The sequence below is a fragment of the Bubalus kerabau genome, chromosome 10 (assembly GCF_029407905.1).
Source record: "Bubalus kerabau isolate K-KA32 ecotype Philippines breed swamp buffalo chromosome 10, PCC_UOA_SB_1v2, whole genome shotgun sequence".
NCBI lineage: Eukaryota > Metazoa > Chordata > Mammalia > Artiodactyla > Bovidae > Bubalus > Bubalus kerabau.
In genome coordinates, this window is record NC_073633.1 from 63,581,914 (window position 1) to 63,602,693 (window position 20,780).

The 20,780-nt window shown below is 38.7% G+C and overlaps 1 protein-coding gene across 4 annotated transcripts in view; it reads right to left on the reverse strand.

Moving 5' to 3' along the window:
• Positions 1–20,780, reverse strand: part of SCG3 (secretogranin III) — a 38,548-nt gene that overhangs the window by 9,632 nt on the left and 8,136 nt on the right. For 3 of the 4 annotated variants that reach the window (XM_055537962.1, XM_055537963.1, XM_055537965.1), the window contains exons 6-10: positions 20,434–20,583; positions 16,898–17,075; positions 14,269–14,385; positions 9,577–9,660; positions 7,729–7,866 (exon numbers count right to left, since the gene is read on the reverse strand). In XM_055537962.1, the coding sequence (XP_055393937.1) occupies positions 7,729–7,866; positions 9,577–9,660; positions 14,269–14,385; positions 16,898–17,075; positions 20,434–20,583 (667 nt within the window). Of the gene's footprint in view, positions 1–132; positions 1,332–7,728; positions 7,867–9,576; positions 9,661–14,268; positions 14,386–16,897; positions 17,076–20,433; positions 20,584–20,780 lie in introns of those variants that run through there. The other variant, XM_055537964.1, reaches the window with a different exon arrangement.

Below are 20,780 nucleotides of genomic sequence, written 5' to 3' on the forward strand. Positions count from 1 at the left end.
GTGTTTCTCCATCTTGGCTGCGCATTGGATTCACTTTGGAGAGCTTTTAAAAATCCTGATGCCCGGGTCAACTCCTCATACCAATTGCATCAGAATATCTGGAGGAGGGACTAAGTATCAGAATTTTTTTTTTTTTTTTAAACAATCCTGAGTCGATTTGAATGCAGGGCAAAGTTTGGGAACCACTTTCACTCGTACTGGACCCCACCCCCCCCACTACATTTGCTGGTGCACTGGAAAAAAACAGGAATAAAATCAGGTGTGTCTCCACCCTCAGAGAAGCAGCTGGTTCCTATTTACATTTCCTCTTCTCAGGAGCTGTAAAGCAGATCTTTTATTTACACAGTGTGCACTGAAAGCCCATGAGAGTCCACTTTGGAAAGCTGGCCTATTTTCAAATTAATTTCAACTTCCTTTGGAAAAAAATAGCTCATGGCTGAGGTAATATGGCACAAGCCTTAAAACATATGCTGAAGCAGATGGGAAGAGGGCCAGAGTCAAGATGTAGCCCTGCTTTTCTGACTGTTCTGATTCTCAGCCCTGCAAGAGAAATATCCTTGTATATACATGAATTTGTTCTGATTCTGACATGCTCCTGTGATCTGCCAACATCCCCCTCCAAAAACAAAACTAAACAAAAAACCAGCAAACAAAAAACCCAACTCTGTAGAAATCAATGTTTAACCTACTGAATATTGGATATACTAAAGATATTAGATGTTCAAAAACAGTGCTTGTGAAAATTGTTTAATAGCAGTAAAGATTGTACAAGTACAGGTTTGAACAGAGCAACTGATAGTGGTATCATGGATGCCAAGGTGGGTCCCAGAGCCATTCAGTTAAAAAATTTTGGTGGGAATTCCCTGGTGGTCAATTCTGGGGATTCCTGGGTTCAATCCCTAGTTGGGGAACTAAGATTCTACAAGTTGAAGCACAAACAAAAACAGAACGAAAGAGTTTGTGCAAAGTGATGCCACTTGACATGCCTGCAAGATGCAGCATGGGATGCTGGGAAGGATGAGCAGTGGTGGAGTCAAGGGACAGAAGTTCAAGGCCCAGCTCTGTCACTGTTTGCCTATGAGCTCTTGGGTGAGTCAGTTCATCTTCTGAAACTTGGTTTGCTGCTGCGGCTAAGTCACTTCAGCCGTGTCTGACTCTGCGACCTCAAGGACTATAGCCCGCCAGGCTCCTCTGTCCATGGGATTCTCCAGGCAAGAATACTGGAGTGGGTTGCCATGCCCTCCACCAGGGGATCTTCCCGACCCAGGGGCCAAAACTGCATCTCTTGTGTCTCCTGTATTGACAGGTGGGTTCTTTACCACTAGCACCACCTGGGAAGCCAGAACCTTGGTTTACTTATTTGTAAATTAAGGAGTAAATTCTGAAAAGAAGACTCGTGGTTTCTACACATGGGGAGAAATTCTCCTTTGCTCTCCTGCACAATCTTCTGTTGGTGGAAGGTCTCCGGCCTGCCTGAGCTCCTGGCACATTTGCTGACTCACTGGGAGAAGACGGCTTCACTATTTTTGGTCCTTTCTAACAGAATGCCTTGGGGCTTGCATAAAGGCATGAATTTTCTCCTCTTATGTTGCTTTAAACATAAAAGCATCCCCATGAGTTAGTCGACTTTATTATCAATTTATTAATTAAATAAGCTGCTTTCTCTTTTTTGGCTTCTGTAAAGAAGATAGGGGAGTGATAGGATATTTAGGGAAAAGTTATCTTAGAGATCATCTTTTTCAACTTAATTCCATTATCTAGCCATAAAATTGACAAATGATAGCACTGGAATGAGTTTATGGGTATGGTAATGCTTATTTCACCCCTTGGATGATTTTAAAAAAGATTTTCAGTGACTCATAGAGCAAAAGTGAAAGAGTAAACGTCAAACTGGCAAAAAGAACCACAATTAGATCATGGAATAAACTTTCAAAATTCTTCAGTCTCCAGAGAGCAATTTAATTGAAACATTAGGCACCTTTATAGGTATGGCCGAAATTGGAGTAAATTTGATTTCACTGGCATTTCCCTATATTTAGGAATAATGATCAGATCATTCAAATAACTGCATCAACTAGAAATCAATATCTTAAAATATTATTCTTAGTGTGAGTCCCTGTAGAAAGCAAGAGTTTGAATAGGCTACAATATTTATAAAGATGGATAGATTATGTTCCATCACTGGCAATTAAATAGGATTTTTTTGCATTAAACTTGAAGTGAAATGCATGTGAACTTCTTTCTAAGTTGAAGAGTGATATAAATGTATGCTATTTTTGTTGTTTTGGTATTATTCCCTTTCCTCACAGGCCCCAGCATATGCTTGGCATGGTTAATCAATATTTGCTGTCGTTAGATGGAGCCATCACCCCATGTCACAAGACCAAAACAGACTCTCTAAAGATATTCCTGCCAATGTGTCCTGTTTCTAATTATTTCCTTAAGTGGTTTTAGCTGAGCCATTACCTCATTTCTCGTTCTGCTCTGAAAGTCCTCCAGCTTTCTCTCTGAAGGGAGCCTATTGTATACACTTGTGACTCACATTGCACTTGCCTACATATGACTTAAGAGCTATTCTTAGGTAATTTCAGAGCTGTCTGTGTCCTCAAAGGCAGGCATTGGTCCTTAAATTCCTTCTGCAGCTTTCTGAGCATATTGAGCCTGCTATTGGAATAAATATATATTACTGAATAAATGTCTCAGGAAATTCAGCCAACCCTGCCTTCGCCCACACGAATTCTTTTATTTTTCAACCTAGAGACAACAGGTGTTTTCTGAGTTTTATATCAGAGAAGAAAAGTAGCTTTTGAGAAAAGGACAAATAAAGCAACTATGAATACAAAGATGTATGTCATAATATGTCCTTTTGGGCATTAATTGCATTTTTTCCAAGAAATGTTGGCCCTTGGCTTAAGCTCAGTTTGGCATTCTCTAAACTGTACTAGAATCAGTTTTTCTTATTCCAGAGTAAAGAGGATAGCATGAATAAATTAAGTCTCTAAATAATGGAGCCGGGGCAGGTGGCGGGGGGGGGGGTGGGGATTAATTTTAGCCCTGAATCCCTACTTTTATGTTTCAGGACAGCCCATTACAAGGGTTCAACACTAAGTGGATGGAGTTTTAACCTTCTCTCTTCCCATTATTACCGGATGGAAATCCTAATGAGAAATCTAACCTCATCATTAGTCTCCACTTACACCCTAAATAGGAAGTAGTGAGCTACCAAGGATCAACTCCTGCATATTCCTTTTTTTACATAATGCCTTCTTAAGCAAAGAGACCTGGGAGAACCCATTCCTAGGGATATTTGCACAGCAATATAAAGTGTTGTCCTAAGCAATGAGCATGATTCCTAGACGATGGCACATGGTGTTCTAGGGAAGGACCGTCATCACACATGGGTTGCTCCCAGAGGAGATGATTCAGGCACACTGAGCTGGAGTCCTCTGTGCTGCCCAGTTCCTAGCTCTCTAGCTCAGGCCACAGGACCATTCTTTCCCTTGTTAGCTATCTTTCAGAAGTTCACCACTCATCCATTAGGATGGCTACCATAAAAACCAAACAAACAAACCCAGAAAATAAAAGTGTTGGTGAGGATGTAGTGAAATTGAAACCTTTGCACACTGTTGGCGGGAATTAAAAGGGTGAAACCGCTATGGAAAACTGGTTTCTCGAAAAATTAAAAATAGAATTATGTGTATGCTCAGTTATGTTTGATTCTTTGCAACCCCATGGACTTATAACTTACCAGGCTCCTCTCTCCGTGGAATTCTCCAGGCAAGAATACTGGAGTGGGTAGCCATTGCCTTCTCCAGGAGATCTTCCCAACCCAGGGATAGAACTAGGGTCTCCTGCATTGCAGGCAGATTCTTTACCGTCTGAGCCACCAGCGAAGCATGTGACTTAATAATTCCACTTCTAGGAGTATTCCCCCTGCTCAAATTAAAGATTTTTGAATCTTGAGATATTTGTATACCCATCAGTGCATTGTTTACAATTGCCAAAAGGTGGAAGCAACACAAGTGTCCACAGACAAACAGATGGATAAAGTGTAGTATATACCTTCAATGAAATATTACTCAGCCTGATAAAAGAAGGAAATTCTGACACATGTTACAACACAGATGAAGCTTGAGAACATTATGTTAAGTGAAATAAGCTGGTGGCAAAAGAACAAACAATGCATGATTCCACTTATCTGAAGTACCTGCAGTAGTCAAACTCACTAAGACAGAACATGGAGCGGTGATTGCCAGGGGCTGGAGAGGCAGAGGGAATGGGGAGTTACTATTCAATGAGTATAGAATTTAAGTTTTGCAAGATGAAAAGAGTTCTGGAAATGGATGACGTGATCATAGCACAGTAATATGAATGAACTTAATGCCACTGAACTGTACACTTAAAAATGTTTGGCTGGCCGGGCTGCTAGATGCCAGCCTATGACTGTTTTTGAAATAAAGCAAGAGGAAGAAGAATACAAGATCCTTACACTTTTGTTCTTTAGCTCCTACCCCTGATTTCAAGCTCCATCTATATGATCCCCCAGGCCCCTCGTGAAGCAGGGGCACGATTCTTGAGGTATAAGCCTACTGTGTTCTCCCTTCCCCTGGCTGACAATTAAAGCCATCTTTCTATTTCTTCAAAAAAAAAATTACTAGGATGGCAAAATAAACTATTTTAAAAAGTTTACAACTCATCCAAAGTGGGCCTAGGGTTGAGTGGATGTATCAAGGCAGCATGACTGCTCACCAGGATGTGACACACATATTACCAATCCCCCCTTTCCGTGCCCATGACAAACACTATTAATTAATCATTGCAACATTCTTTCATCCTGAGTCCAAATGCAGCCTTATAACCTTTCCCAACATAGGCTATTACTAAACAATTAGATTTGACATGTCAGCTATGGCAATGTAGAAGAAACTTGTGATGGTCTACAAAATCCAGCCTAGAGAGAAGAAAGGTATAATAATCTGAAACTTCATAGGATAGGAAAGATCAACATGAACTTCATATATTAAGAAAAAGTTCTTTTTTGGCCCTGTCTCAAAAAGTCCGAGCAACTGAAATACTTGCAGTACCCTTGGCCAACATCACTACTCATTTGAACCTGTATAACTTAGGTTTAATTTTCTATATAAAGGAACCAGAATTCTTTGAAGGAGAATTGATTTCAAGTCTTGGGGCAGGAAACTTCAGAGTAGCTCTAGAATAGTCTGTTTAGGAATTCATGACTAACAGATATGCACTACTATATTTGTTGTTATTGTTGTTTAGTCAGTAAGTTATGTCTGACTCTCTGTAACCTCATGGACTGTAGCCCACCAGGCTCCTCTGCCCAGTGGGATTTCCAGGCAAGAACATGGGAGTGGGTTGCCATTTCCTTCTCCAGGGGATCTTCCTGACCCAGGGGTCAAACCCAAGTCTCCTGCATTGGCAGGTAGATTCTTTACCACTGAGCCATCAGGGAAGCCCCCACTACTATTAATATGTATAAATAAACAATACAGACCTACTGTATATCACAGGGAACTATAGTCATTATCTTATAATAACCTATAATAGAAAAGAATCTGAAAGGAATCTACATACATATTTTGCTATACACCTAAAACTAACACAGCATTGTAAATTACTATACTTCAATTTTTTTTTTTAAAGGCTTTTGTTGCTAGAGAACATAGATGCTTTAAAAACCACTGGGTACAGTACAAAAGGGACAAAGGAGGAACTTGGAGGCAGGGTTCCTACTGCCTAAGCTACACCAATTTAAACAGAAAAATCATCATCATCACCATTATTATCAACTGGAACAACTTACAAAAATGGAAAAACTTAATATATTAGCAAAGAGGAGACTGGTGGGCTATAGTCCATAGGGTCTCAAAGAGTCGGACACGACTGAAGAGACTTGGCATGCATGCATGGACGTTAACAAAGAAAGTAGTATAATCTTCTAATCTCTTAATATAAGAGAGATTGTACTTTTATCCCTGTTAATTAAGTTACAGGGTAATACATAAATAGCTCGTTTCTTTTCTACTTAATACACAGACATTTTAAGCATGGGTCTATTAACAAGTATGAATGGTGACCCTGTTTCTGTATGAGCAGGAAAGATTGGGAACTTGCATGTGGGTCAGTCTTTTCAAAATTAAGAGCTAAGAGATGGTTGGATGGCATCACTGACTCAGTGGACATGAGTTTGAGCAAACTCTGGGAGTTAGTGAAGGACAGGGAAGCTTGGAGTGCTGCAGTCCATGGGGTCCCAAAGAGTTGGACACGACTTAGTGACTGAACAACAACAAATCTGTATGACTGAGTCCCTTCACTGTTCACTTGAAAGGATCACAACATTGCTAATTGGCTACATCCCAACACAAAATAAAAGTTAAAAAAAAAAAAAGAGCTATATCACAAGAACATGATCAGCTTTTGTGGCTGTACATTACAGCAAGAAATAAGCAAAGTCTGTCAGTTCATTGCCACTAAGGATTATATGTACTAAAAAATGAAAAAGGACCCCAATGATGTGTTTCTAGATGATAAAATAGTTGAATGTCATACTTTCTACCTTCACCCCCAATAGAGCAATGATCCACTCCCTCAGCTTCCAGGGAATGAAACCTCTAGATGACCCTACTAATAAGATACAGATAAGATATAATTAAGGTTCCAATTATACCAAAGAGTTCAATATATCATAATGACAAAAAAAAAAAAAAAGGTTTAAGCCATCTGTTCACAACTTCTGGTAAAGACACTGAGTTTCAGAAAAAGAATATCCGAGAAACAGATATAAATTTTCCATGATATAACCAGAACACTTTGTAATTAAAGGGGCTCAAAACACAGGACTATGCATCCAGATCCCACATAATGACCTGAAATCTGAGGGTTAATGATTTTGAACTTGCAACTTAACAGAGTATCTTTCTTTGAGGGTATGGTAATGTGTCTCAAAACCTAGGAGGATTATATAGACTTACCGCTGCTGCTAAGTCGCTTCAGTCGTGTCCGACTCTGTGCGACCACACAGACGGCAGCCTACCAGGCTCCCCCATCCCTGGAATTCTCCAGGCAAGAACATTGGAGTGGGTTGCCATTTCCTTCTCCAATATAGACTTACTAGAGTTGAGTAAAAACTGAACCCCAGGAATGTGTAAGAATAAGGATAAAAACAGGTTTTATAATTACTTAGCTAGTTTAGTGTAGTGCTTTTTTTTTTTTGCCTTTTTTTAAGTATTTAGGTTATTTAAGGAAATTTGATATATTTGATTCATTTTTAAACAAGTTTTTGAAAGTTTCAGGTTGCAATCACTATAAATGATCAAGCAAATCTGCTTTGTTAAATCCGTAAATTTTGATGACTTTGTTGAATAAGTAGTATATGACTGTTTAGAGGAGTGTCAATTACGTTTAAATAAAAATTGCTTAATTTTTAAGTTCAGAAACTAGACATTGAGCAATGCACAAATGGTCATGAATGTTTCTCCCCAAGCACAGAAGCCCACTGGACACTAAAGACCATCAAAAGAGGAAACCAATTTGCCATCCCAGAAGACTCAAGGCCATTAAAAAAGATTTCTATTCAAAGAAAGTACCACATGCTGAATTCTTTCTGTACAGATGGTGCTAATTTCTCAGATTTGGTGGGAGTTTGCCTTTCGGATCAAACTTCAAGTGAAAGTTTTTGCTTCCCCAATTTAATTGTCAATTTCGTACCTTTGTGCTCATCTGTCTTTCCTCTTGGGTTGGAGTCATCATCTTTTGTGGAATCCTTCAAGGTTCCATATTCCTTTTCCATCTTAGCAGCTTCTTCCTTGGTACTGTCTGTTTCTTCATGACTCTTCTCTGATGGCCCTGTAATCAGATTGTACACTGTTATAACCCTATTTCATGTATTAATTCCCAGTGTAGAAATAAATTTTATTGAAAAAGTATAGTTAGAGGTCAGACCATTTTTTGAGCTGGAAGGATCTTACTGATTACCTAGTCTGACTCCTCTCCCTCCCCATTTGACAGAAGAGGAAACTGAGGCCCAAAGAGGGGAGAGATGTGCGGAAGGGATGTGCTAAGCCACTGAGTTGGCAGAAGAGCTGGGCCAACTCCCCCACTCCCAGTTTTCTGGATTCTGGTTGTGTTTTTTTCATTCTATCACACTGTGTTATTCTCCTTATTTTAATCAACAAAGATATTCAAGTGAGATATGTCAGTTTCCAAAGTATTGAGTCTTGATTTCAAATGAAAATAACTGTAGTTGCCCCATCTCCTCAATGTTATTTTTGAAGAACAGTCTGTTCGAATAACACATAAGGGTTTGAGGCTGTGGCTGGACTTCTCTCCTGCCTCTTTCTTCACACTTCTTTACCCCTGGTCACCCTAACACAAAGAAGAAAGTTGGACCCTTGCTGTCAATAATAATCCTTGCTCATTTCTCACTTAAAATAACTGTATTTCTGGGATTTCCCTGGTAATCTAATGGGTAAGACCCCCTGTTTCCACTGCAGGGGACAAAGATTTGATCTCTAATTGAGGAATTAGTATCCCTACAATTTGGTCACACAACATGGCCAAAAAAACCCTATATTTCTTTCTAAAAATGCTATATTGAATTAAAGAATCAAACCATGAAGTAAGTAACCCCTTGAAAACAACTGTAATGCATTACTGTGGTCAGTAAACTAGGGAACATCAAGCAGTCTAGTGATAAGCTTTTTTTTTCAATAAAAGGTTTATTACTACAGAAAAATAGGAAAAAAGAAATCAGTTATTGTTTCATTTTGTAAAATATCCACTACCAGTTTTGTGGGGTAGTGTGTATATATTTATATTTTTTTATGCATAATTTTTTCCTAGTAGTACAATTTTGTTCCTTGCTTTCGTCATTAGCATCATTATGGAACAATGTTTCCAGGTTACTAAAAATTGCTTGAAAACATCATTTTAAAGGGGTACGTATTCTATCAAATATATGTACATAATCTCTGTGGTAGGGACACAAAGTATACACAAAATTATAAGAGTTTGCAATCTTTTCTCTTTTTGCCCATCTTGCATCCCTGAAAGGCTACCCCATGGCATTTGACATGCTAAGCAGGGTGATGGGTGGAGATGCAGGGGTGAAGAAACAGAGACAAGGGCATAAGTCATACCACACAGGGCACAGACTGTCCCAGAGGAGAGAGAAGGGGACAGCAAGGAAGGGAACAGCAGAGAGGGGACAGAGGGTCCGGGACAGTGGTCTGGGTGATGGTGATCTGGGCAGAGAAAAAGATACCTAAAGGAGAATTTTAGAAAGGATTGTTTAACTCGTGACACAGTTCTCATCTTTACTCACAAACCACCACCTAAAAATCTTCAATAAAGCCTTCGTTTCTTTTTAGTGCTTCTTTGGATCAGATTCTGTAGTGAAACTGGCCAAGGTTATAGCTACCTAATCCTATGGTTGGATTTCAGATGTTCAAACTTCTTGAAATCTGTAATTCTTTACCAATATTTACTGACATTTATGATTTACCCCTCAAAAGGGTTATTTTGCTAAAAGCTGGAAAATAAATAGTAAAATCATACCTGGGAAAAGTTTGCTCTTATTGTCAGTAACATTTTTTTCTAGTTTATTCTTGGTCTGAAGAGCAATTGTTTCATCCAGGTTTTCTGGAAGGGGGAGGAGAAGAAATAAAATGTTATGTCTTGAAAGATGATTTCAAAATTCTACTAAAAAGGTTTAAATCTCACCCCAATTATCACAATAGCAATTCCACAATATTAACAATGCTAGTTGACTTCACTGGTGGTACAGTGGATAAGAATCAGCCTGCCAATACAGGGGACACAGGTTCAATCCCTGATCCAGGAAGATTACACAAGTGAGGAGCAACTAAGCCCATACACCACACTACTGAGCTCTTGTGTCTAGAGCCTGTGCTCTACAACAACAGAAGCCAGCACAATGAGAAGCCCACACACCACAGCGAAGAGTAGCCCCTTCTCATCACAACCAGAGAAAGCCTGCACAAAGCAAAGAAGACCCAGTGCAGCCAAAACCAAAATGAAACAAAAAAGCAAAACACTGCTAGTAAGATGCTTTGATATGGATTATATTTCTAGAAATCATTGACTCTCAGGATGGAAAGGCATATAATTAGAGGTCCTCAAGTTCAGCATCCTAGTCAGTCAGTTGCAGAAGTCTCTTCCACATTTCTGGCCAGTGCTAGGACACATCCAGGGTTGGGGACTGTACTGAACACCTGTGGTTTTGGTCTACTCAATGTCTCCTGGTAACTACATCTTGATTTTCCTTTGGAAAGCCCACACCTCTCCCACTCTCAGCATATTTGGCTCCAGTGGTGGCTGAATGGGCTTCCCTGGTGGCTCAGATGTTACCACCTGCGACGTGGGAGAAAGTGAAAGTCGCTCAGTCGTGTCCGACTCTTTGCAACCCCATGGACTATACAGTCCATGGAATTCTCCAGGCCAGAATACTGGAGTGGGTAGCCTTTCCCTTCTCCAAGGGATCTTCCCAACCCAGGGATCAAACCCAGGTCTCCTGCATTGCAGGAGGATTCTTTACCAGCTGAGCCAACAGGAAAGCCCAGACCCCAGTTCAATCCTTGGGTTGGGAAGATTCCCTGGAAAAGGGGATGGCTACCCACTCCAGTGTTCTTGCCTGGAGAAATCCATGGACAGAGGAGCCTGGTGAGCTACAATCCATGAATAACCCAGGTCTGCCTCCCCCATCCCTTGGGCTATAGTTCAAGGAGAAACAGATAACTCAAGCCAGGCCAATGAGATGCAATGCTAGGAGAAAGATGTTCTCTTTCCATGAGGATTGGTATACCATGAAGATGTGAGCTTGAGGCTGTGCCAGCCATCTTGTTTCATAATGGAGTTGCTTATGTGGAATGAATCAATAGTCAGAGAGTCAGTGAGATGGAGAAGAAATGGATTCTCACACTTTGGTGGGCTTCACAAACGTGAAGCTAGACTACCCCACCCTTGGACTTTTTGGTTACATAAGGAAATAAATTCCTTTTTTGCATAAGCCAAACAGTTGGATTTCTGTCACTCAGGGCCCTCACTATGAGGCAGCTAGTTCTATTGTTAGTCTTACATTTTTTATTTTCATTAAGATAGAGCACTGTGTAAGTTTAAGGTATACAATATGTTGATCTGATACACTTATATTCTGCAAAATGATTACTCCCAAGAGTTAGCTAAGACCTCCATCATGTTAAGCATCTTAAGGGTGAGAATTTCTCTACTCATATTAAACCAAAATCTGTATTCTTGTCTTTGTCCTAATTCTGCTCTTTAGAGTAACATCTTGTAGGTGTTACCAGATAGGAGTCTAGACTCTGACCACTTCAAGGCAGTAGTGAATTTGAATCCATACTCTTGGTATTCAGTTTATTTAACCAGTCAGATATCCATCTCACTAGTAGGACAGGACTATGTGCAAACAAGCATTTCTTTACAATTAGTCTACAAAGATTCCATTATTTGTGTTACTTCGCCTCAAGAAAATTCTTTCTTCTACCCTACCCCATCCCTTTTTGAGATGAAAATCAGTATATTCTATTGTGTGATGCCTTCTGCTTTCTTTTCTGAAATAGCAACCACAGCTGGCAACCTCTGTAGTCACCACATACTGTTGGGACCAGAACAGAAGTGTAAACCACTGATCGTTGTCACATGCTGAGATGGAGGAGAAGAGGTTAGTTAATTCTCTCCCTTCTACCCATGCTGCATCTGAGCTCTCAGGGGTCTGAGAGTATACCTCCATGGCAGTGGAGGTCAAAAGCCAACATGCTTGTACAGAAAATTCTTTCCATACAACTCATTTTCTGATTGTAAAAGTTATACATGAAAATGATAAGAAAATTGTAAAGAAAAAAATAACACTTATTTTGCTCAGATCATATTTTGGTATATTTCTTTCCAACTTTATGTATGTATGTCCATTTTTAAAAATTTATTTATTTTTTATTGAAGGATAATTGCTTTACAGAATTTTGTTATTTCCTGTCAGACATCAACATGAATCAGCCATAGGTATACGTAAATCCCCTCCCAGGATATCCATTTTTTAACACCAGAATTAAGGTTATGTTCTAAATGGCTTTAAGCATCCAACAGTATATCATGAACATTTCCCTATTTCCTTAGTCTTTCTAAACCATATTTATTGTTTACAAACATACAATTATTAAAAACACAAACATTAAAAATAAAATTTAGTCTAAGTAAGAATAAATAATAATCTTGTGGGGTAGCAAGATTATTTCCATTGTTTTGTTTCTATAAGCCAGTGCTGTCCAATAGAACTTTCTGCAGTGATGGAAATACTCATTTCTGTGCTATTCAATATGGTAGCCATAGGCTATCTGTGGTCTTCAAATGTGTCTAGAGCAAATGAGAAACTAGATTTTAAATTTTGCTTAGTTTTAATTATTGTTAATTTAACGAGCAATATGTGACTATCACATTGCACAATGTACCTATAAATAATAGTGGAATAAAAATAAAAAACAAGGTCGGGGGGGAATACATGTATCCATAAAGCTGATTCATTTCACTGTACAGTAAAAACCAACACAACATTGTAAAGCAACTAAACCCCAATTAAAAAAAAATACTTAATTTGTTGCAATTATACTCTTAAAGGGTAAGGATCAGTGTTCTTGCTAATTTGTGAAACTGTAGTTCAGTGTTCACAACTTCCAAGAAAAAATAAAATCTTAAAAATTGAAAAAAAAAATAGTAGAAATACCTGGCTTGCACACAAGACTTTGTGGCAGATCTAATTTATTTTCATAGGATAAATGACTTAAGTGTGGAATTTTTGAGTCACCAAGTATTAACATGAAACAGTGATTGATTTGGAACAATGTTTTTGATCTACTATTAAGTGGGTAAAGTAGGCCACAAAGCATGGTGTGTAACTTAAACCCATTAAAAAAATAAGTTAAAAGAAAAAAATGACATAGGTATGTATGTGTGTACACACATACAGAAAAATATCTAGAAGGATATAAATCAGAATGTTACCTGGATGCTAGTATTATGAGTGATTTTTCACTCTTTTTAACATCTTTTTGCATTGACTATTTTTAAAGATAAATATATTCTTTTATAATCAGAATAAAAAGAGTAAAACTAGTTTTCATGTAGAAAAAAATGGCATTTATACAGAATAACTCTGGATTACTCTGTCCTACAATATTTTCTCTTCCATTTAATTCTCCCTCCCCTGTCAGTGATCAGAGTAAGGGGCCCTGAGTTCATCTTGCCCAAAGGACATCTAAGATGAGTGGTATTTGTTAATTAACTAAACCAAAGGAGGAAAATGAAAGGCTTTTCTTCTTCTTTTCTTCTTTTAACAACCTGAATGCAGAATCAAAGATTGTTTCAGCTTATCTATAAAGTTCAAGGAATCAAGGGTTGACAAACATTTTCTATAAAGGGCCAGAGAGTAAATATTTTTGACTTTGTGGGCCACACAGTCTCAACTACTCAACTGTCTCTGTAGCACAAAAGCACCCATGGTCAACACTAAAACAGAGGAACATGGCTGTTCCAGTAAAACTTTATTTACAGATGCTCAAGTCTGAATTTTATTTAGTTTTCTCATGTCACAAAATACTATTCTTCTTTTGACTTTTTTTCAACCATTAAAAAAATGTAAAAGCTATTTTTAGTTTGTGTGCTATACAAAAATAGGTCATGGGACAAATTGGGCCCATGAACAATCGTTTATCAGCCCCGATATAGGTAACAGAGTCTTTGATCTCACAGATACAAGACTGAGGTCCAGAAAGATGGATGCTCTCCTGGGCATGACAGACGTGGTCTGAGGCAGAGCTGGGAGCAGGAGGCAGAGTTTCTGCTGCCCAGTGCAGTGCTCACCACACACAGACCCCACTGGTTAAAATCAAGACATTTACTCCCAACCATGTGAACACAATTGAAAAAAAGAAAGACAAATTTTAATTATATCTCTGAGAAAATGATTAGAAAATGTTAGTAAAACAGAATACAACAGAGGTGAAATATTTGTAGTTGAACTGGATCTATAAAGAACTGAAAATGTCAGGTTAATTTTATTTGTATACATGGTCAAGCTGGACAATTCTGGAAACCCAGATGAGTCAGGCTATTTTGGTATAAATGATCAAGTTAGTAAAATAATTATCCCCAAATCTCTCATTCATTTTGGGCAAAGAAAACTAGCCACTGTGAAAACAAAAGAGATAGGACTCTCACCAAGATAGGAAACGCCTTCTTCTGGAGATATGGTGCCATATTTTACCATCATCTTCACGAAGTCAATCAAGGTTTTCATGATAGTAATCAGGGTTTCTTTCTCTTTTGCCTCTTTTTCTATATAAAAGGACAAAATAATTTTTTTTAAATGGTGGCATATAGTTTCATCTTTAATGTTAATTTATGAAGTACAGCATCTTATTGAAATAGTTCTCCCTACATTTATAGCTAAGCCATTTATAGCTAAAATATATTTATGAAAAGTGCACGTCTTGACTGGGAATATAGGACAATGTACTGATATACTTAATTTTTTCACAAATGAGTAATTATAACTTTTCCAAAGAGGTTTACCATAATCTAGAATATTTTACTGATAGAGTAGATGATATAGTTTGCAACCAGGAATAATAGAAACTCAAAGGAAAGTTAGAAGATTGGTAACCCAATAACCCTTCTCTACTCTTATGTTTTTGAGGGCAAGAATGACCTCTTTTCATTAATAAAGCTTAATACTTGAAATAGGAACACACATGTATGTTTAGTTTTTAAATGCAAGGTTGACTTTTTAACAGGAGTATATATTGCTTTCAACCTCGATTTCATTTCAAAGAATATACACAAATCATGAAAATATTCCAATGGTACAGAAATAAAAAGTGAACACAATATTCTCTTCTTCCCCCTCCCCCCAATGCTTACTTCCTATGGGCAAAACCACTATAGATTAACTTCCTATAGATTAACCACTGTTAACAGTTTCTTGGAAACTTCATATTTGACATATTGTTCTGTATCTTGATAGAACAAGGTGACCAGTGATTCCATAGTAGTTCAGTGGCTGCATTAATTCTACAATTGGGGGGAAAAATCTATTTCCATTTTTGAAGAAGAAAAAACCAATGTTGCTAGAGGACAGCTTCCCTACTCTTTTTGCTGCCATGAAGGAGTTTCTCTACATACTTCTTCCAGTCTTTCCCCCCACCTTTTCAGCCTTCTCACAGATGGGGCTGGTAGCCAACAACCATCAGTCTACATTTCTTGACTGATGGGCATTTGGAATCTTCTTTCCACTGCTTTGCAACAGTGGAAGGCAGGGACCTGGAGAACAGGCCTGGTTTATAAACTCCAACTATTCTAGGACTAGAGCTGTTCTGAGAGGTAGACTGAGGGGCAGGGAATAGGCAAGCCCACTGCTGGTTCTCACACTAAGCTACGTTCTACAACCTAGTCTGTATCAGTATTGAAGATACTTTCATTTTCTGTTTAATTATTTCTCAATTGGTTCAGACCTTGAGTGAAAAAGATGGGTAGTATCAAAGCCCTCAGTATAAGTATTTAAATTAAAAGTTTATAAAAAGAAAGGCAAGAAGGAATGGGGTCAAGGAAACTGAAAAGATTAAAGCACATAAAATAAAAAATATTCCATATGATGGAATCCGAAAAATACCATATAAAAGTCACAAACTTGGGAGAGAGGAAGGTGGGAGAAGAGATGGAGGAGAGAAGTCCTGGGAAGTGCAGGTGAATGACAACTTCAGCAGTCACATTATTTTCTCAAGGTCATATCCATAAAAATATTTAGTATCATGCTGATGCACTTCACTGACAAGAAGTGACTCACCAAGATGACAGAGGTTCTGAGCTGGGTATCTGCCAACCAATAGGGCAGGATGGCTCAGAATGGACCCTCAAGATGCATAAGCCCTGCAGACACCAGCAGGGGGGCTGGGTGCCATCTGGTCAATGTCTGGGACTGAAGGACAAAAGGATGTTCTCCAGAAATGAAAGCTCACTCTAAGGTCACTCCTTGGGAAAATACGTTACAATTACAGAAATCTTTATTACAAATGTTCAGTCTGGGGATGAATCTTTAAACAGGAGGAAGAAAAGCCATAAGTCAGTACAGGGCATCTATCTAGATAATAACAACAACAGAGAATTGGCACATTATTATCCTCCTTTCAGATTAACCAAAAATAAACATGAACTGAAATCTTCAGTCAACTCATTTTGGTGCACTTAGAAAAGAGAACACTACATTAAGGATTTCATTTTTCAGAAAAGCAAATCATTTCCCAAGTGTGTTTTGAGCTCCTGACCTTCATTAGTCCAATGTTTAGTTCACTTCAATTCATTTGAAGACAAGTTGAAAATACTTAAAAAGCAAAATTCTATATCATTTAAAAATGATAAATTATGTTCCATACACTGTTCTACTGAAGGAGGAAAATAAAACCTTAAAGAGGTTTGTAATAAAATCTTTGGCTGAACTGGGTCCGGCCAGGAATGCTCTCTGATTCATCCCTACATGGGTACAAGGTTCTCTCCAATACCAGGAACACAACATGTGTTCAATACCTGTTTATTGAACAAATAAATGAACCCTCTGTTAACATGAAGATTAAATTATCCAGAAATCCCACCTTTCCTGATTATCCTTTCCTAAATATTTCCATGACTAGTACACTTCTTTTGAAAAAAATCAATGAGAACCATTTTCCCCGAGGCTGTAATATATGTCATTGATGGTTGAATTTAGAAACTGAAAACAGGAAGAAAAAAAACCCACCCACACATTTCCTGGAATTACTGTTTCTGTTTCACATGATCAGAAAAAAATGTTTACCTGAATCAATACTTTTCAGTAGTGCATAGAAGTTTGGGAAATACTGGAGTTCCTCAAAGTTGTCTTCACTGTAGGTTTTAGTTCTCCTTTCCAAGCCATTTGTCAAGGTTAAGGTGTTAGATACTGTTTCATCATTTTCTCCATTAGTAAAAGCATCTTGAATTGCTGCCATTGGAGTCTCCAGTTGGGGGGAGGGGGGCGGAAATCAGTACAAAATAAACATTTTGTTAGAACTAATGGACACTCGTCTGTGATGCTCTTGAATTTTAAAGTGCATGAACACCTCTTCCTTCACAAGATCAAACTCTTTTCCAGGCATGTGGGCATCAAGTCACATGGGAAGGGCATTGAGATTTCGAGACAGGTGCTTTACCTGAAGACCCTGAATCCTGCTCCAGGGAGAATAGGCAGGTTCCTGTTCTGGCCAGGTTTCCCTTCACCAATACTCATGAGTGTTTTTTCATAAAATTGCCTTTCACTAAGGAAAGGAACTTTGAGTTTTAGAGTCTACCAAGAGGGATGGTGCCAAGATACAGGAAAGCCTGTCACAATGTCTGATACTAGCAGAACGTCATACCTTAGGGATTTCTGGGTGACACTTTAAAGCCTGTCTGGGAGGGTACACAGGATTTTTTCCCAGACCTGATGTGTAGACAATGTTCCCTATCCTAATGATCCATTCTCCACTTAGTGAACTAGACAGAAATGTAAGAGCTTTGCTTGCCTCTTCCTCTTCATTTCCCTCCATTTGATCCATCAGTAGCCTTATTGGCCACACTTTCTAAGTTTATCCCAAATTTGTACATTTCTTTCTTCACTGCCCCACTCTAGTCCAAGCTACCTTAACTACTTTCCTTCTAACTGGTACACAACTACCTTCCAATGTATTCCCATCCCTGCATTTTCCACGTTGTAGCCAAGATTATCTTTTTTAAAAATATGTAGTAGCTACACTGTGTGGTTTCAGTCATTTGGGTACTCCACACATCCTTCTCTTTGTTGCCTTTCATGTTCACAAGTTAACTCCTATTCAGTTAGTAACAAGTCCTGCCCTTGTTAATTCCTATTCAGTTTAGTTAATGCCTAACTTCAGTTTTTGGCTCAAGTCACCTCCTCCAGGAAGCCTCCCCAACCTAAGTCCAAGACAGGTTCCTTTTTTATGAGGTTTTACAGAACCATGTTTCTTTTCTCAGAGCATTTAACACAGTTGCAATTAAAATACATGACTATTTGAAGACCATCTACCTTTTCCTTTAGACTTTAAGCTTCATGAAAACAGGGATTATACCTTTCTAAATGAGCATTGTAACCCCAGTGCTTGGTACATAGGTGGTATCTCAATAAATATTTATTGGAAGAATAATTTTGTTTTCATTAATGCATATGGACATTTTAGAGATGAGAAGGAAGGAGTACATAATGGGAGTGAAGGAAGAAAATTGCTATGTCAGTTTTACTTCAGACTGGTGAGCTTAAATGAAAGCCATGAGTTATGTGATAAGTCTAGAAAATTTTTTTATGGTAGGTGGATCTTCCAAAGCTGTTTTAAAAGATGACAGATGGTGGAAATTGGAAGTAGGGAGAACAAAGGAGAGCTTTTAACCTACCTAGTAAAAACAGAACAATTCATACCAATTTCTGTTCTCTAGCCTCCCCTAAAACAGGACCATAAGTCCATAAGCCACTTTTTCCTTGTATTTGAGATCGGGTGTTGGAGGGGATGAGGAGTCATGGGTTGTGGGCACTCTGGTGGAGAAAATGAAAGGAGAGGTGAGGAGTTTGATATTCTCTTATACCCCCTATGGTTGGCTCCAAATTAGAAGTTTAAAAGAACAAGGAGGAGTGAATGATTTTAGTAGCTTGGCTAAGGCCAAAGAAAAGATGAAGAGGTAAGGAGTCCAGGGAGATGAAAGATTTCAGGATGACAAGTCTCAGTAAAGGATGACACAGACCCCTGAGTCAATGGAAGGAGGAAGCAGCAGGTGGAAGGGCACAGGGTAGACGGAGAGGCAGCGTGAGGCAACTAGCTCTGCGGAATAAAAAGTTGGTGAGGACTGCTGTATTTAAAATGGATAACCAATAAGCACCTACTGTATAGCACAGATAACTCTGCTCAATGTTACATGGCAGCCTGGCTGGGAGTGGAGTTTGGGGGAAAAGAGATACACGTATATGTATGGCAGTCCCTTTGCTGCCCACTTGAAACTATCACAACATTGTTAATCGGCTATACCCTGATACAAAATAAAAAGTTTAAAAAAAGCTGGTGTAGAAAAATATCAAATCAATCCAGTTTTTTTTTTATTGGGGAGGGTGTTGAGGGCAAATGATGACATCCGCTGTGAACAGAAGTTGGATACCAAGAGTTGTGAAACATTTGAATCCAGTGCACTGGGATTATACGAATTACATGTGAGATAATCATTTCACATAATATGTGTTATTTTACTCTGGGGTATAGGACATAATCTTTACTATGTAATATAACATGACTTTTTACATTATTTTCAAAGCGGAGTTCATTTATATCTTTTAACTCATTGGTGTTTCATTAAAATATATTTTAAGTGGACTAAAAATTTCACATACCCCAAATCTTATTTGGCACCAGCTAAAGTATTAATTACACAAGGATTGTATTAATTATGGCAGAAATTTCTTGTGGCAGAAAGTGAAGAGGAACTAAAAAGCCTCTTGATGAAAGTGAAAGCGGAGAGTGAAAAAGTTGGCTTAAAGCTCAACATTCAGAAAATGAAGATCACGGCATCTGGTCCCATCACTTCATGGGAAATAGATGGGGAAACAGTGGAAACAGTGTCAGACTTTATTTTTGGGGGCTCCAAAATCACTGCAGATGGTGACTGCAGCCATGAAATTAAAAGACGCTTACTCCTTGGAAGGAAATTTATGACCAACCTAGATAGCATATTCAAAAGCGGAGACATTACTTTGCCAACAAAGGTCTGTCTAGTCAAGGCTATGGTTTTTCCAGTGGTCATGTATGGATGTGAGAGTTGGACTGTGAAGAAAGCTGAGCGCCGAAGAATTGATGCTTTTGAATGGTGGTGTTGGAGAAGACTCTTGAGAGTCCCTTGGTCTGCAAGGAGATCCAACCAGTCCATTCTAAAGGAGATCAGCCCTGGGTGTTCTTTGGAAGGAATGATGCTAAAGCTGAAACTCCAGTACTTTGGCCACTTCATGCGAAGAGTTGACTCGTTGGAAAAGACTCTGATTCTGGGAGGGATTGGGGGCAGGAGGAGAAGGGGACGACAGAGGATGAGATGGCTGGATGGCATCACCGACTCGATGGATGTGAGTTTGAGTGAACTCCGGGAGCTGGTGATGGACAGAGAGGCCTGGCATGTTGTGATTCATGGGGTCGCAAAGAGTCGGACACGACTGAGTGACTGAACTGAACTGAACTGTATTAAACTGAACTGAACTGTATTAATTATATACAAATCCAAGTACACACATCCATGCACATGTGTATACACACATATATAATTGATGCATATGTATTTGCATATACTTACCACTTTCTCTGGTATTTTCCCAGTCTGACTCTCAGTCTTGCTTGTTGGTTTATTGAGTTCCTCTTCATAATTATTGGCTTCCTTAGAGATCAATTTTTGTAAAACCTCTGCAACTTCATCTTCCAGTGTGTGTGCCTGGCTTTCTGTAATCTGTTACAAAAAGTCAAAATATATATAACTTAGTTCTATTTTTGTGGTTTAAAAATACTAAACTCTTTAGCTGAACACATATTTTTAGAAGACAAGAGAATGTTCCGGTCCATCTTCTGAACATCCCTTGTTTATGCCCCTAGTACACACTGACTGTCACAGTGACTGCCCAGCACTCCTGGGAAGAGGCAGTCTTT